The following is a 15,699-nucleotide window of genomic DNA, read 5'->3' as shown; positions in this document are numbered from 1 at the left end:
TTTTGAATTTGTAGTACAGTGCTTACAATTATTTTAGTTTGGGGTGGAGAGGCAAAGTAAAATCTAATTTTTCCACAAAAATTACAATTTTATTATAGTTGTAAGTGAACATCAATGCAGAATCTTATTTCTATACCAAATTTAAAAAGCAACTGAAATGTCAGGCAGTCATGGAGGCAGGTGCAAACCAGGGTTCCCTAGGCTCAGCCAACCCAGAATTGGTGCTGAACAAGGGGAAAAAGTGAATACATATGCCTCGTACTCTTAGTTAGAAGAGAATAAGAGTTAGGGGTGATCCTTTAGCCCTGGAATAAACTCCCCCAAGTACCAGCACAGACATCTCCCTCACAGACTTCTAGTTCCCTACATACTCTTAAGTTGTGTTTAGGAAGTATGAATATCAGTGACTTGGTATTTTGTTTTCCATACTGCATTTACATGCCTACTCTTTGTATCCTTTCAAAGCTTAGAGTTAGCTTTTGAAAGGTTGAAGGATTTATTCAATCAAGTACAGCAGATCAGAGTGGTGGTATCATTTTCCCTAACTTGTGAAGTGTAAGAAGTGGAATCATTTCAATGAACAGTTTAAAAAAAAATCAGCTCATCTACAGAGAGGGAAATCTGTTCAAAGCTGCCATACTTAAGAGAAAAATAACCATTTCCTGAAGAATTGCCCTCAATGTCTTGAAAATTGAGTTGGGGTGCTTAACTAGATTTTATCATTAAAGGATTAACATACATAATTTTATATTTTCAGGACCCTGAATCACCAATATGACTACACATTTGATTGGACAATGTTAAAGCAGAAAGCAGCACAGCAGGCAGCCTCTTCCAGTGGGCAGGGTCAGCAGGCCCAAACCCCCACAGGCAAGCAAACTGACAAAACCAAGAGTAACATGAAAGGTTAGTAGCCAAGAACCAAGTGACGTTACAGGGTTAAAAATTGAACACAAAATTGGGTAATTCATTCGTTTCTAACAGTGTTAGATCAAGGAGGTGGTTTTAAAATGTATTAAAAAATTTGGCTCTGTTTTTTTTTTTAAAAAGACGTCCTTGGAAAATTTGACTACTAACTTTAAGCCCAAATGTCCTTGTTCATATATATATATGTATATGTATTTGTATATACATATATATGTGTGTATATATTATATCATTTCTCTTGGGATTTTGGGTCATTTTTAACAACTGCATCTTTTTTACTCATTCATTAACCCTTTTCCAAAAGAAACATTTGGTGTTGGGAATATAGTAAAATCAATTAATCCAAAATCCTAGACCTAACACTTGTTGATTTTTAATAACGAATCTGGTTAGCCATGGTGTATTTCCTTCAGACTAACATTGTTATGAATTTTCTGCATGTTAATGCTTTAGCATTTAAGATAGAAAATTGTGAACTTGATTTAATTGTAAGAGGTGAATCTGGCATTTTCCCCAAAGTGTCTATCTTTTCATTTGTAGAGCATCTCAGTTTCCCTCTTCAATGCTCAGATAACTGGAAAGCTTGACGTCTCTTTCCTGGTCACAAGATAAAAATCTTTTAATTGCTCTTTAAGTGCATATGTTCTTAATTTTAAAACAGTTCATTTCCATGTGGCTTTGGATTTTTTTTTTTTAATTTTGCACATACTCAGGCTCTAAGGGTCCAATGTGGAGTTGAAATCTGCAGTTAGGCCTTGCCAATTGAAGATACCTGGGGCAAATGCCATCAAACTGCTACTCTTACTTCCTTTCAACTTTTCCCTGCTGTTCTTAGTTTTATTAAAGAGTAGAACTGTTTGGCACAGTTCCATTTCTTAGCACTGTTGCCATACAGTTCCACTCCTGTGTTTCACGTTTTTTGTTTGTTGGCTTGCTTTTCTTTTCCCTTACCTCTCAATACCTGCCTACTTTGTGTAAGTGGTGGGCAGGTAAGGTTTGGATTTTCGTTTCTGATAATTTAATTTCTGAATGACTGCGCTAGTCTGAACTTGGCCTTTATAGATTAATCTCTCTGGTCCATATTTTTACTGTTTATTTAAACAGTTTTGTAATTTAAAAATAAATTGTTGTTTAAGGATACTTTTCTAAAAGTATAATTAGCTGATGTCATCCTCATCCCAGCAGCTCATCTGTTAGGAATAAAGTTGAGATACTTCCCTTTCTTGTTTCTGTACTGGGGAAGGTTTCAAAATTGAAGGTTTATATAGTGTAGAGGTTCTTAGATGATGAAGTTTAATTTAAGCTCAGGATTGCAAACACTAATGCTTGCTCAGTGCTCTGCCTCTACATTTCAGTTGGGAATTACTTGCCCCTTTTGAGTGTTTTAATCATTGTATAAGTAATCTTAATGTCAAGAAATTCTCAAAGAGGTTGGTGTCGAGTGTTACTGAAAAATGGTCCTACTGGGTAAGTAAGACCAAGTAAAAGTGTACCACTGAGAGTTGGCTACACTTGGCACCTATATTGTGGTTGCTTTTCCTTAAAAAATGAAACCAGTTTTTGCTTAAAGCTAGCTGGGATAATGGGATCATCATGAGTTGCCGTTTTTAGAACTAAAATTAGATTGAAATCTCATCTGACCTAGAGCATTTCACTTCAGGCATTCAGCAGCCTTCAGAAAGAATTACCTTATTCTGATCTAGTTTCATTGTTAGTTTACTGTGTGTTTTTTTACTCAATAAACCAGTAGAATTTTTGTCCTGCCTTATCCAGGTCTTAAAGATGAGAAGTTGGATCCACTGAGTTAGTATGTTTCCTTGAAAAAAAATTGTAATTAAACTTAAGTTTAATCCTTCTTTTGTATTGTAACTATTTTTCATAAAAGCAACTTAAAATCAGAGATTTCATAGCATTGTTAAACACAGTGGTTAAACAAATTCTTACATACATATGTACTTGCAAGATTTTGAAAAGTTTGGTTTTCACATATTATCGACTGACTACTTTCAGAGATGTATTTCCAGGAAATATATTTTGACTCCAAGCAAAATATCACTTGTTCCTAGAATGCTCCACTCCCCAGAATACAAACAAAAGGGTTATTTTTGCTCTTTGACTTCTTGAAAGTATCCATATCATTTTGGGTGCAGAACTTAGTGCTCAAAGTGCTCAAAACAGGTCTTATGTGACACCACTTATGGATAAAGCCATGAAAGTATAGCAGAAATGAAGGTGGCATGAAATAAGCACGAGGGAGCCTATTCTCCTAATCTCTACCCTCACACCGTCATCTGGGTCATCCCTGAAGGATTCTCCCAGAAATTCTGGAGGTTGAAAGTGATCACCCTGCGTTATTCGTGATTCCAATTGTTAAATATAAGGGTGTTTGAAAGCGTACTCTTTTAGAGTCAGCTGCAGTAGATTATTTTAAGGAAGAGCTCATGTAGCTAAATGATTCATTGATCACAAGAAGTACTTTCAGTGATGATGAAAACACCATATCACATTTTTCTAGTTAAAATTTTTTAAAGGTGCTTTTTAAAATGCATTTGTTCTTTGCAGAGTTATTCTTTGAGGTTTGCACGTCAGGGAATCCCATTTCATAAATGAATCTTTGATGCCATGTAGGTCTTTATATTGTAAGAATATTCATTCCTTGAACACTCAAATGGTGGCATTCGCTAATTATTTTATATGAATATTTTGAAAAATGTATATGTAATGTTTCCTCTGAGGAACACAACTATAAGATGTTTTAGCAATTCACTAATAAATTTCCAAAGGCTCTTTAGATTCTGGTTTATTCTGCTACCATGGGCATAATATGTAATAGGCAAACTTCTGTCCTGATTTCTTTTCTTTAGGTGTTTTCAAATAATCCATTCCAAAGCCCATTAAAGGACTAAGAAACATCCTAATGCCCATCATGAACTATATTAGCTGTATTAGTTTTTCAGTGCTGTAGTACCACAAAAGTATAGCTATTGTTTTTATTTATGCTTGAGATGAATAGAAGGTTCACATCTGGCACACTTGTGTATCTATTCTATTCCCTTTTCCTCAAATATGTGATTATCAGAAAGGTAGTTTTGAAGACATTTAAAAATTGGTCAAGGAGAAGGAAATATTTTTAGGACATCATTCAGAATCCAATTAGGATCATCACTTTCTTTACGGAAGAGAGTGGGGGCAGGGATAATTCTGTTTTTCTCTGCTCTCATCATCGTAACTCATCTTTTCATTATCCCAGCCATAGATAACTAAATGTAGTTTTATCATAATGATATAGTGGATGTCAAATTGTTGGCATTCAAGAGAGGTTAGAAATATTTTCCCATCACATTAGCCCACCATGTCCATGGTCTTCCTTGAATTGCCTCCCAGTATTTACTGGGCTTCACCTGCCATTTATGTCTAGCTTAACTTTTTCTGGCTTCACCAATTGCTGCTAGGAACGTGGCTGGTCACTCAGCAACGTAACCCAAATCACAGGGGAAGACCTTGAAATTGAAATATCTGGAAAGACTGATCTGCTCTGAATACACTCAGTCCAAAGAAGTGCCAGAGAGCCGTGTCTACTGCAGTCTTGAATTTTTGTCATCTTTTTCCACTGTGGACAATAAAGCTGAGTAGAAAAGAGCTAAATAACTCAACAGTAATAGAAGATAAGAGTGCAAGAGATGGCTTGTGGTCTGGAGCTCACATCCCCAAGGCGTGATGGACCTGTTAAACTTCAACTTGTCAGATTGTCTGGATGACATCACAACAGTCAGGAGACCTTGAAGAGTACAGTGTTGCTGTGACTCATTGGTGTACAATGCAGACCATCCACGAGTTTGAAAAGGAATCAATTGTAAAAGGTATTTTGACATTCAATAATCTCAGAAATCTTAGCAAAATGAAATTTATAATATGGGAGACAAAATAATTCACATCACCAGTCTTGATTTTTGATGCAGTTCAGGGATAATAAGGTACCTGGTATACTTAAACCGTCATTTATTTGTAATGATAAAAATAAAATCTATTTCCTTTTTCTTTTCCATCAAACCTACTTAATACCTTTTTTAGATTCTGTGGTTTTGTGGCTTTTTTCTTTTAACTATATACTACTAATTTGAATCAGTATTTTCTAGGCTTGATTCTAGATGACCAAAAAAAGCCACATAGACATATTATAGGAAATGTTAATTAAATATAAACAGCATTACATAGTGAATGTGGATATTATGTTCAAAATTACTTTAAAAATTTTTTTGGACTATGACAAAAATCCTAAATTTCAAAATCCCACCTCAAACTTCCAAGCTTTACTATTATATAAATATCCCTTTGAGCTAGGGACATCTGAAGTTAATTCACAAATAGGAGGAGATGAATACTTTTCAGCTTTCAGATTCGGGGAGAGAATCTCCTGGTTCAGTATACAAAAATAAACTTTTTCCTTTTGCAGATTTGAAAAGAAATTTAAATGTAGCTATTAACTCCTGAATCATCACATTAATCCTCCAACCTTTATTGACTTTATTTTTTCCTCTTTTTTAGGAACAAAGGGATTTTATCCCATATTTTAACTGTTGTTACAGTGAAGATGGTTTTTTTGAACTTTTGGAAGCCAGGAGACGCCACCAAAACTGCAAGATAAAAACCAAGGACTAATGTACCCTGGCGAAAAGAATGCTTAGTACTTGAAGATTGAATATTGAATACCTGCTGAATGTTCATATTGAGGTTTTTCCTAAACAAACTTCATTAACATTTGAGGACAATTCACTGCAGAAACAATAATCCCTGGGTGGAGGAGCCTACCATTGGCCCATCTAAAGAGTTAAATCTGGATTTGACTGCTCTATTCCACTAGGAGCATTGTTAAGCTAGTCATTAAACAATTCCTGAGCACTTATAATCATTGATTGACCTAGCAGTTCCTCAAATATCAGATTGAAAGATGAACAGACGTAATTCTTATATAGAGCTTCCCTATTATTAAAGACGCAAGAGTTTTGTAATACTTTGACTAACAGTGTAATGTATCTTTCCTTTTTAGTTTCAGTGACAGTGGCTTTCCATTTTAAAGCCCTGTTTGGTTTATTCAACGTAATAATCACATTAATTGATATAATGTAATTGTATTTGCAAGCTGTGATAATAGAAAACCCAGTACTTCTAGTATTTGTGAAAATATTTTTCTTATTGTGTTCAAGAGTAATTGCAGGACTTGAACTTGGGTAAGGTTGTTTCCATTTAGTTAATCCATAGTTTGTTAAAATATTCTGTGAAAATATCCTGTATTTTAAAATTGGAATTAGGTTATAAAGTATGGTCAGATTTTTAAATTTGATTGAAGTTGACTTGACAGCCTTTTCTTTTTATGTTTTTCTTGCTAATTCTATTTAATAATGTATATCAAAGAAAAAATATTCCTTGTGGTAAAGTACATTCTTAGTTTTATCTTTTTTTTTTTTTTTAAGTTTCATTATCTTTCATTTTTGGTATTTGCTTCTTATGAACTTAGTACTCAGCCAACAGAGGTCTATTCTGTACCTACTCTCTTGTTGGGCACTATGGAGAGAAAAAGAAGTACAGCACTCAAATATTTATTCTCAGTGCTTGGTACAATATGTTCATTAAATGAATGACGATGACTGCTTCTGTCCTCAAATGAAAAAACTCCTAGTTATCAAGTGAGAATATTTACCAAAATATGGTATATAAATTTTTGATCTTATCTGTAAAAAAAAACAAAACAAAGGCATTCATGCATAAAAAGTAAATAATAGAAGTATTTTATTTATCCCACAAAGCCCATAGGAGATAATCCAACAGTTTCTGTTTGGTTGGTGAAAGAATAGGAGCAGTTCACGATTGAGGGAAAACATGGTTTTTGATACGGAACTGTGAGGAGAGACCAAAGTACACTGGAATGAGCTATGATTAGGTGGACTGTAGGGCTTGGAAAGTGGGGGTGGGTGGGTATTGATGCTTCAAAGAAAGGGTAGCTATAGGTGAGAGAAGATGGTTATGGGATTTTCTTGTTCCTGTGCTACCGCTTTGTCCATAGTGGTAGCACACAGCAGTAAAACCTGAAGGCTTCTCTTGTGTTTGCACTTGCCTTTATGTAGAATCGTAAAGCCAAATTGTTGAGTAGGAGAAATACATAACCAAGCATCGTTTTTAATGCAACTCATGGAAGTATAGTATTTTTAAATGTTAAGTTTGCTGTACAGAAATCATATATTTATAAGGTTTGTGATAATATCCCTGATACATTTCTTATAAAAACGTATCATTCCTTATCTGTATTAGAAATAACGTGCATAAAAGTTCCAGCTCATAATATGATTAAAACTCAACTCTACTTCTAGTTGTTAAAGCAAAGCAATCTATTTTTCTTTCCTTCTACAGATACTTGAACACATATGTTCTAGGTGCTAGAAATACAGAAGTGAACCAAAGAGGATCATTTGAATTACCCATAATTCTCTAGCTTGAGAATTGTATGCTAACTGGGAGGTTTTAATTTTCTTGTACCACTCCTACCTAGAGTCATCTGAAATAGAGAAGTTTTACATTATAGCTTCATGGTTTTCTGTTTTAAAAAGTTAAGTTAGTGTAGAGACACAGAGTATATTCAGAGGTTACCAAGACTAGAGGAAAGGGGGTGGAGTTGCTTGGTGTGGGTAAAGAGGGTGTGTACATTTTGGAAACTAAAAAAAAAAATTGAGCGAGTGATTTTCAAATGGATGAAAAGTAGCATGAGCCACTTTTATAAAGTAATTATTGGTCCAGTTCAACCTGATTTCTCTGTTTGGGGTACAGGTTTTGAATTTCATTTTTTGCATGAAACTTTAACATACTTTTCTTTGTTTTGATTTTTTAACAGGTTTCTAAGCATGAATGACAGAAGAAGCAGAGCAGATGATCGGAGCAGCATTTGTTTCTCCCCAAATCTAGAAATTTTAGTTCATATATACACTAGCCAGTGGTTATGGACAACCATTTACTTGGTGTAAAGAACTTAATTTCAGTATAAACTGGCTCTGGGCAGCATTGGTGGTGCTGTATCCTGAGTTGTAGCCGCTGTAATTGTGAATATTAACTGAGATAGTGAAACATGGTGTCCAGTTTTCTATTGCATTTTTTCAAGTGGAAAAAGTTAACTAAATGGTTGACACACACAAATTGGTGGAGAAATTGTGCATATGCCAATCTTTTGTTAAAACTTGATTTTGAACTATTCTGCTTTGAGATCTCATTTCAGAAGAACGGCATGAACAGTCTTCAGCCACAGTTGTGATGGTTGTAAATGCTCACAATTGTGCATTCTTAGGGTTTTTCCATCCCTGGGGTTTGCAAGTTGTTCACTTAAAACATTCTTAAAATGGTTGGCTTCTTGTTTGCAAGCCAGCTGATATGGTAGCAACCAAAGATTCCAGTGTTTGAGCATATGAAAGACTGCCTGCTTACCTGTGCTAGAAATAACAGCATCTAAAGTGAAGACTTAAGAAAAACTTAGTGACTACTAGATTATCCTTAGGACTCTGCATTAACTCTGTAATGTTCTTGGTATTAAAAGAAAAAAATTGTCACAGAGATTTAGTTAACATCTTAAAATTGAACCATGTATGTATGTTGCTTAGATAAATGTAATCACTGTAAACATCTATATGATCTGGGATTTTGTTTTTATTTTGAAATGGGAGCTTTTTGTTTACGAGTTCATTAAAAACTAAAAACTGTTTCTGTAAGGAGATTTTTTAAACAAAAAATGCCTTGCTGACTCATAATGGAATCAAAGTCTCCCCACTTTTTTAATAGACTACTTCAAGCCATTTGTTAAGTAATAATCCTTTGCAAATCATTTTAGATTTAGTATTACAACTTTTCCTAAATTTCTTTTTAATTTTTTTTTTAATCATCTGAAGGGGAAAGGCATTCTTTCATTTTTCTTTTTTTAATGACTTGCAGGCCCAATACTTAGTACTGCAACTGCCAGGACTTGGTATTGTGACTCCTGCTGCCATTGACTTAACAGCTGGACTGATTTTGAATAAGAATTAAAGCATTAAAGGGTTGGACTACAAAAGGACATTTTCTTTAAAATCTTTGTGAAATGGCTATAACCATATTGACTCTTACTCTTGGAGAGCACCACGCTATGTGAGGTTCATGTGATTGCTGACCCTCCCTGGTCCCCACCCACTGCTGTAGGTTATTTGTGTGTGTGGGCTTCCTCTCTCAATCTCATTTGCGCATTTTCTTTTTCTCTCTCTGACCCAAGAGAAAGAAAAACTTACTGGCGATAATTCTTTAAATAGTGTAATTTATTCATTTATAGCATGTCGGAATAAATTAAAAGAACATTTGTCTGAAAACGCTGCCAGGAGCCTATTGTGTAAATGTGGGTATTTTGTACAATAACCTTGAAACTGTAAATCAACACATGCTTGGTTGAATTGTGTCAGGTTTAGTTTTTAATTTTTATTGTTTGAAAACTACTTTAGCAATAATTAATTCCATGATTAATTACAACATTCTGCCATTAAGGGGTGTAATTAGTACCATAATACTGCAGAAACCTTAATTATGAACTTTTGGGTTAGGCAGCTGCTTTGTTTCTTTTCTATTTACCCTTGTCAGTTAAGGTATTTGTTTCTTGACTAATAAACCCTTTGATACTTTTAGCCAGAAATCAGTCTCATAAAGCTATTTTTAAGTATAGTTTGTGTAAAAATAAAAATGTTTAGCATTGGTAATAACTTTTCCAAGCTGAACTCCCTCTAGCAAGATATTTTTCAGTGCTTTTATTTACTATGCACTTAGACTATGCACTTTTTCTGAAATATTTTTGTAACACTTAACTTTTTTGTATTTTTGCCATTTGAAAAGGTGGTGTAGTTGCTCTGTAATTAAGTTGCAGATTTAAAACTGCTGTTAGCTTTGTAAATCAAAATATAGGTGTTTGTCCTGATATATCGTCATTCCATCTGCAGCTGGAGCTGGAATCCCATTGATCTTCTAGCTACCATTCATTTTCTTCACAGTTCACAAAAGAAGAATGTGAAATTCAGTGAATGCTGTTACTAATCCTGTCTGGAGATGAATCTCATTTCACCAAATTTAAATTATGTTTTTCCACTAAAATGATGGTACAAGTTGAAGACACATCACTCTGAAATTGGAAGACCTCACCACTTAAGTCTCCACAGTGGCTTACTCAGCTGAACTCTAGGTTACTACTCTTTACTTTGTTCACCCATTGAGGGGTGTGGCTTTTTTAAATGTTGGGAGATGGCCATTCTAACTACTGTTGAATGTCTGTTTTGGGAAGGTATAACAAGAAAATAAAAAAGAATATATATGAAGGGAGAGACTGGTTATCTCCTCCCATATGGTTGTGCTTATATGCTCTGTGGCCTGCAAATGAATTTTTCAAGGTTTGCTTTTACTATGGTTTTCCATCAACAAATATTTCAATTAAGAGAATTTCTTCCAGTCCCTGTAATACTGTTAAATGTTTCAAGCAGAGCCTACTGTAATAACTATAAGTTTAATTGCATTATAATAAAAATATCAAAAGGATTTTAGAACCCGAGCCAGTGAGCTAATAGTCTTCCCTAAAGTTTGCAGAAATGTCATGGATAGGTTATTGTAACCCTTACCTAGAGTGAGCCATAGGAATTTTAATAAGAGGTGGCCTAGACATTTTCAATTCTGCTCCTGAAAATTCAGCAGGACCCAATGCCAGGTGATCTGGTCACCCTTTCCAAAATAATCCATGGGACAAATTTCTTCTTTCTGAGCCCAGTGGGTATGTAGCAATATTTTAGTTTTCTCTTTGCCAGATTTTAAATAGTGATAACCATGTGAACAAGATGTGAATGGGTTTTTATGTGGTGTAGTAAAGAAGTGTTGTAAATAATTTGTGTAGCCCAGGTGTGCTGTCCCCTTAGAATGCTCACTTTGTGAGGCTCTGCTTTAGTCACATTACCATTGCTTGCAGCTTTTGGAGGATTTCCCCCTCACAACTTCCATTTCCTTCTCTGGAATAGTCTTAATAATGATAAAATTTTCTAGTATACTTCTAGTCTTTTGAAGCAGCCAAAGATGGTGACAAACCAAGTGTAAAGTGATCTAATCAGGGTATGTGCATTGTTCAGGCAAAATGATTCATTTTCTGGAATGAGTTAATCCAGTTCTGTGTACATTCTAAATGTCAAGCTATGGCAGAGCCATAGTAACTAGCTGTCTAAGACAAGTTTCAAGTTGTTGGTCAAATGCATTGTGTGTGTTGGTTGAAGTACTGGGAGCAGTAAATTTAAGGCCTGAGTCAGAACACCCGACTCATGATTAGATGACTTGTGCATGAGTGGAAGAGTAAAATGGAGGTGGAGATGTCTTCAAGAGACCAACAGACCAAAATGAGGTTTTTGCCCAAACTTAAGAAATAGGGGTGGGGAAAAGAGACATTTTAGAATGAGTTAAAGGTAAAATGAAAAATACAGAAACATCCTGTTTTGCCTACGGTGCCAAGAGTCATGGTTGAATTTTAGAGGAATTTGTGTGTGTGTTTCAGTACATAATTATCTATCTCATTTGGAGAAAATAGGAAGATGATTCTTTATTTAGGTAAAAATGGGCAACTTTGTGCAACAACCTTGTTCAGTTGCTAACCCTTCATACTTTCTTCACCTTTAGCAAAACTTAGGTGTAATGCTTAATATCTACATTTCTCTGATACCATTAAAAACATCTGAGATCATTTAAACATTCCCAGGGTTACGATAAAAATTTTGTCTTCTTCATTGATGCCTAAGAATAAATTGCCCATTTATCTACTAAATCAGGTGGCCATGATTCAGTTAGACTGTAGTGAAAACTTAATACTTGAATTTGTTTTTAAATCATCTCAGTGAACTGAGACCATATCCTTAGAAATAATTTGTTTAGTCCTTCAGTTTACAAGGCGCTTTTAACTTTTTTGTGTATTGTGCTTTACATGTATCAATTAGCCTAATTCTGACAGCATCCCGTGAAGCAAGTCCTATTATCTCCGTTTTACGCATGAGGATACTCAGGCACAGGGTTGCAGGGGAAGAATTCATATTCTCCTGTTTTCTTAAGGTCTTAATTTTCCTGCTTTTAAGGTACTTTTACATTGTCTGTATTTTGTATGACCTTAAAACATGTTATCAAATAGGTTGACAGCCCAGGACATGTCAAAGTTCAGAATAGAGATTGGCTGGGGGTTGGAGATTCAAAATAAGAGATTGGTGAGGGAGGGCAACTAAGATAAAAGAGGCTGGAAGTTACTTTCTTGACTATTTGGTAAGCATCTGATTAGAGAATGTTTACTAAATTGTTAGGGTCTGTGAAAAAGTAAGAGTGATGGAAGAGTAACATTGTTGGCTCAGTTATTTAATAAAACAAGATTTTTCCGCTGATTGAACAATGGAATAAGGGAATGTTTGAATTACTAAAACTTATGTCACTGTTAATCTTGGTAGATTGCGGAGTATTTTTAATTACAGAAAAATTTGGGAAAATTTAAGGATTTTCCAATCTATTAACTACATCTTGCATACAGTAACTGAGTTGGCATATGCAAAATGCTGTTACGTGTTAGGGTTGGGGATTGAACACCTGGAGGACGGGGTGGGGGGAGACCACTATAGGTGGTCTGCTGTTCAGAAATTTACAATCTAGTGAAAGCATGTGGAAATGGCTTTAGAGGTCAAGGAGGTGTGTTGACAGATGGTACTGGATAAGCAATGCTTTGTGTAGTTTGACTTTATAGAGGCGTGCTGAGGTCTTGGTTCTTTGGCCCTTAGCAGTTACGGTTCACCATTTCCAAGGACTATTTAAATTCCTTTACTTGTCACTTACACACCCACATCCACAAAAGATGTAGGATCCAGGAGAGAAAGGAACAAGTCATCAGAATTTTTATTCATTTTCCCATTGGACCTGTTTGGCCATTTCAGGAGTTTTATATTTTAATAAGAGTCCACTTTTAGAACCAAATGTTAGAGCTTGTTTTCTTCAGTCTCTTGGAGATGAAAATGAAGCGCAAAAAAGATGCACAGATGTACTCAAGTTCCCACAGCAAAGGCTAGAACCCAGGCCTAATGGTACTACTGTTCACATTTTTAAAAGATATCTCCTAGTGGCACTCGTTAATCCAGAGCAGATCTTTATGTATTGCATAATCATTTATTACCTAATTAGGATCACTTGAGTGTTTATGGTAGCAAAAAATGTCAGCCAGTTTTGCTGCTTAAGTTACTAAAAATTAAAATTAAAATTAGTTTTCATGAATAGCAGTTTAAAACTTGACTAAAATCTTAGTATTGGCTGTATTTAACGTACATTATTCATGTCTAGTGGTCAGAAGTGGGATGCATTAACAAGGTTTGCATTCTGCTAGATAGAAATTTAAATTTTGTATTTTTGCTTGTTAATATGCTTCTGGAGCATTTCTGTAGACCAGGTTTCTCCAGTATATTTGTGTGCTCACTGAAAGGGTCCACCCACCTCCAAGTTGTGCAGTACTGTTAGACCCTGATGTCATTTATGGAGTAGGACGTCTTAATATTATCTCAACATTACCATATTAAATTTGCAGTGTACTGATTTAGAGAAAGTTGTTTAAAGAACTGTTGGGAACAATTCTGTGGTATGTCAGGCCTCTAGCTATTGTTTCTCTGTGCCAGAGAGCTGTGGCAGTTGTGCAATTAATAAATATTTACTTCAGCAACTGCTGAAAGCAGTTCCTAAAAATACATACCACCCCCCACCCCACCCCCCGTCCTAAATACCTAATGCAATGCTAAGACTTGTGCCACAGCTTGTTTAAGGACATGCATCATTTTTTTAAGGCCATGTACAAAAGCACTGGTTACCTCCCAAATGAATTTGCCGTTAAGGAATTTGCTAACTCTTGAATGTCAGGCACTGCGTTACTCCCTGGGAATTCAGGGTTGACAATTCATTTGGAACTGTATGCAATATGGAGTGCATCCAAAATGGATGCATCATTAGTGGGGCAGATGGAGACCCAACAAGGTAATCTCTGAACTGCATTTTGAAGGATGAGTAAGATTTCAAAAGGCCAAGTGAGTGCACAGGATTTGAGTACCAGGGTTGACATCTGTTAAATAGACTGCTGTCAGTAATGCTAAATGTTTGCCAAAAGTTGAAATAATAGGAAAGTATTTATAGACTAAGAAAAAATGCCATCTCAGTATGTCTCTATCCAAAGACATAGTTTTATTCATCTGCAAGCCTTAGCACTGCCATCAAGGATGAAATCTGAGAGTGATGATGATGAGCATGTTAAGTTAGGTGTTGGGTGCAGAGAAGGATGATTGCTTTTAAGAATGCAAGCAGTAAAAACTAGTGTGTATCAGAATCACTTGAGACAATCCAAGCAGCAGGCATGAAGTCCACTTTAGGGAAGTGTGTTGGGGGAAGGAAATAGGAAGATTGTCAGGGCAGGTAGTCTCAAGCATAGAATATTGACTGGGCAAATTTCTGATTGCTGGTAAGGTAGTTGGAAACTAAGTTCCTTATCTCTTTACTGACAACCCCTACCTGTCCAAACTTCATGAAGTCCTTTGGGTGGTAATAAAAGTAACTTTAATAACAATCTCATAAATCAGTGGTTGTAATGACATTTTAGTTCTATTATATATTGAGAAAAATGTCAGATTTTAAGGCTGATAATCTGCCCCTATGGATAAGTATATTTTTAATGTTTTTAAATGACACTTGGCTATCTTCTATTTCTTTTTTAAGGAGTGGTGACAGGCTAAGGATAAACAAGGAAAGAAAGAAGTGATGCAGGGAAAGTAAGCAATAAGGCAATTGAATCTTTAAATTCTGCTCTCCCATTGGATTATAATATACAGTCAAGGTCACAGCTGGTGAGTGGCAGGGCTAGAAAAGGGCTCTTTTGTAGTACACTGCTACTTTAGGCACAGGACAGATTCTCAGAAGTATTGTTCCAGGACCAATAGCATTCACATCATCTGGGAACTTGTTAGAATTGCAAATCCTCATGCTCTACCCCAGCTTACGCATAGAAACTGGGATGGAGGCCAGCAGCCTGTTTTAAGGAGACCTCAAGTGATACTGTTGGACACTAAAGTTAGAACCACTAGCAAAGTCGTTCTGAGACTGAATGGGTGGCAGAATGTACTGGGAAGGGACCTGAATGTAAGGCCCAGAACGCCTCTGGTTTGTTTTGTGATTTGTTCCAGTTTGCTCGTCTATAAAAAGAGGATAATCACTAGATTGTCAACCTGTTGGTGGTTGTATGGAATGAAACACCACGTAAGTAAAGGAATTTGCCCCCAGATGGTGAAAGGTTAAAGTAGTCTTTAAGCTCACGAAAACGGATCATTTTTATTTTTTCACATTTGTTCACATGTTAATAGCTTCAAATTAGATGTGGTGGGAAATTGGAAAACCCTAGGAAGCAGGCTTTCCTCTAGCCCCCAGTCAGTTTACCAGCCCACAACTGGCTCCAGACTTTGAAGCTGAAGTTGCATTTTTCTTGTTTGTAACTATAAGGACTTTAGCCCAAATTATTTTCTAAATGATTGACTATAGGATTCCATAAAACTTGCAAGCTACTTTAAAACTTGTTAATTTGGGGGAGAAATGTGGTTTATATATTTTAAGTTTTCTATTAAAATCAGATATACCTGATTTTTTTGAAGCCATACATTCCAGATAACTTGAAGGAGTGGGGTCCAGAAGAGAGATGAC

At 35.6% G+C, this 15,699-nt stretch overlaps 1 protein-coding gene across 8 annotated transcripts in view; it reads left to right on the top strand.

Moving 5' to 3' along the window:
* Window positions 1-10,333, top strand: part of CSNK1A1 (casein kinase 1 alpha 1) — a 48,795-nt gene extending 38,462 nt beyond the window's left edge. For 2 of the 8 annotated variants that reach the window (XR_005211493.1, XR_005211495.1), the window contains 3 exons: window positions 758-870; window positions 2,701-4,787; window positions 5,473-10,333. Coding sequence is in view for 3 of the 8 variants with exons in the window: in XM_037802281.1 (XP_037658209.1) it covers window positions 758-906; window positions 4,380-4,432 (202 nt within the window). In the remaining 5 variants the exon portion in view is untranslated. Of the gene's footprint in view, window positions 1-757; window positions 4,789-5,472 lie in introns of those variants that run through there. The other 6 variants (XR_005211491.1, XR_005211494.1, XR_005211492.1 and 3 more) reach the window with 5 other exon arrangements.
* The last annotated feature ends 5,366 nt before the right edge of the window (window positions 10,334-15,699 follow it).

The sequence above is a fragment of the Choloepus didactylus genome, chromosome 13 (assembly GCF_015220235.1).
Source record: "Choloepus didactylus isolate mChoDid1 chromosome 13, mChoDid1.pri, whole genome shotgun sequence".
Taxonomy (NCBI): Eukaryota; Metazoa; Chordata; class Mammalia; order Pilosa; family Megalonychidae; genus Choloepus; species Choloepus didactylus.
Note: the sequence above shows the minus strand (reverse complement) of the source record. Positions and strands in the feature narration are given on the sequence as shown.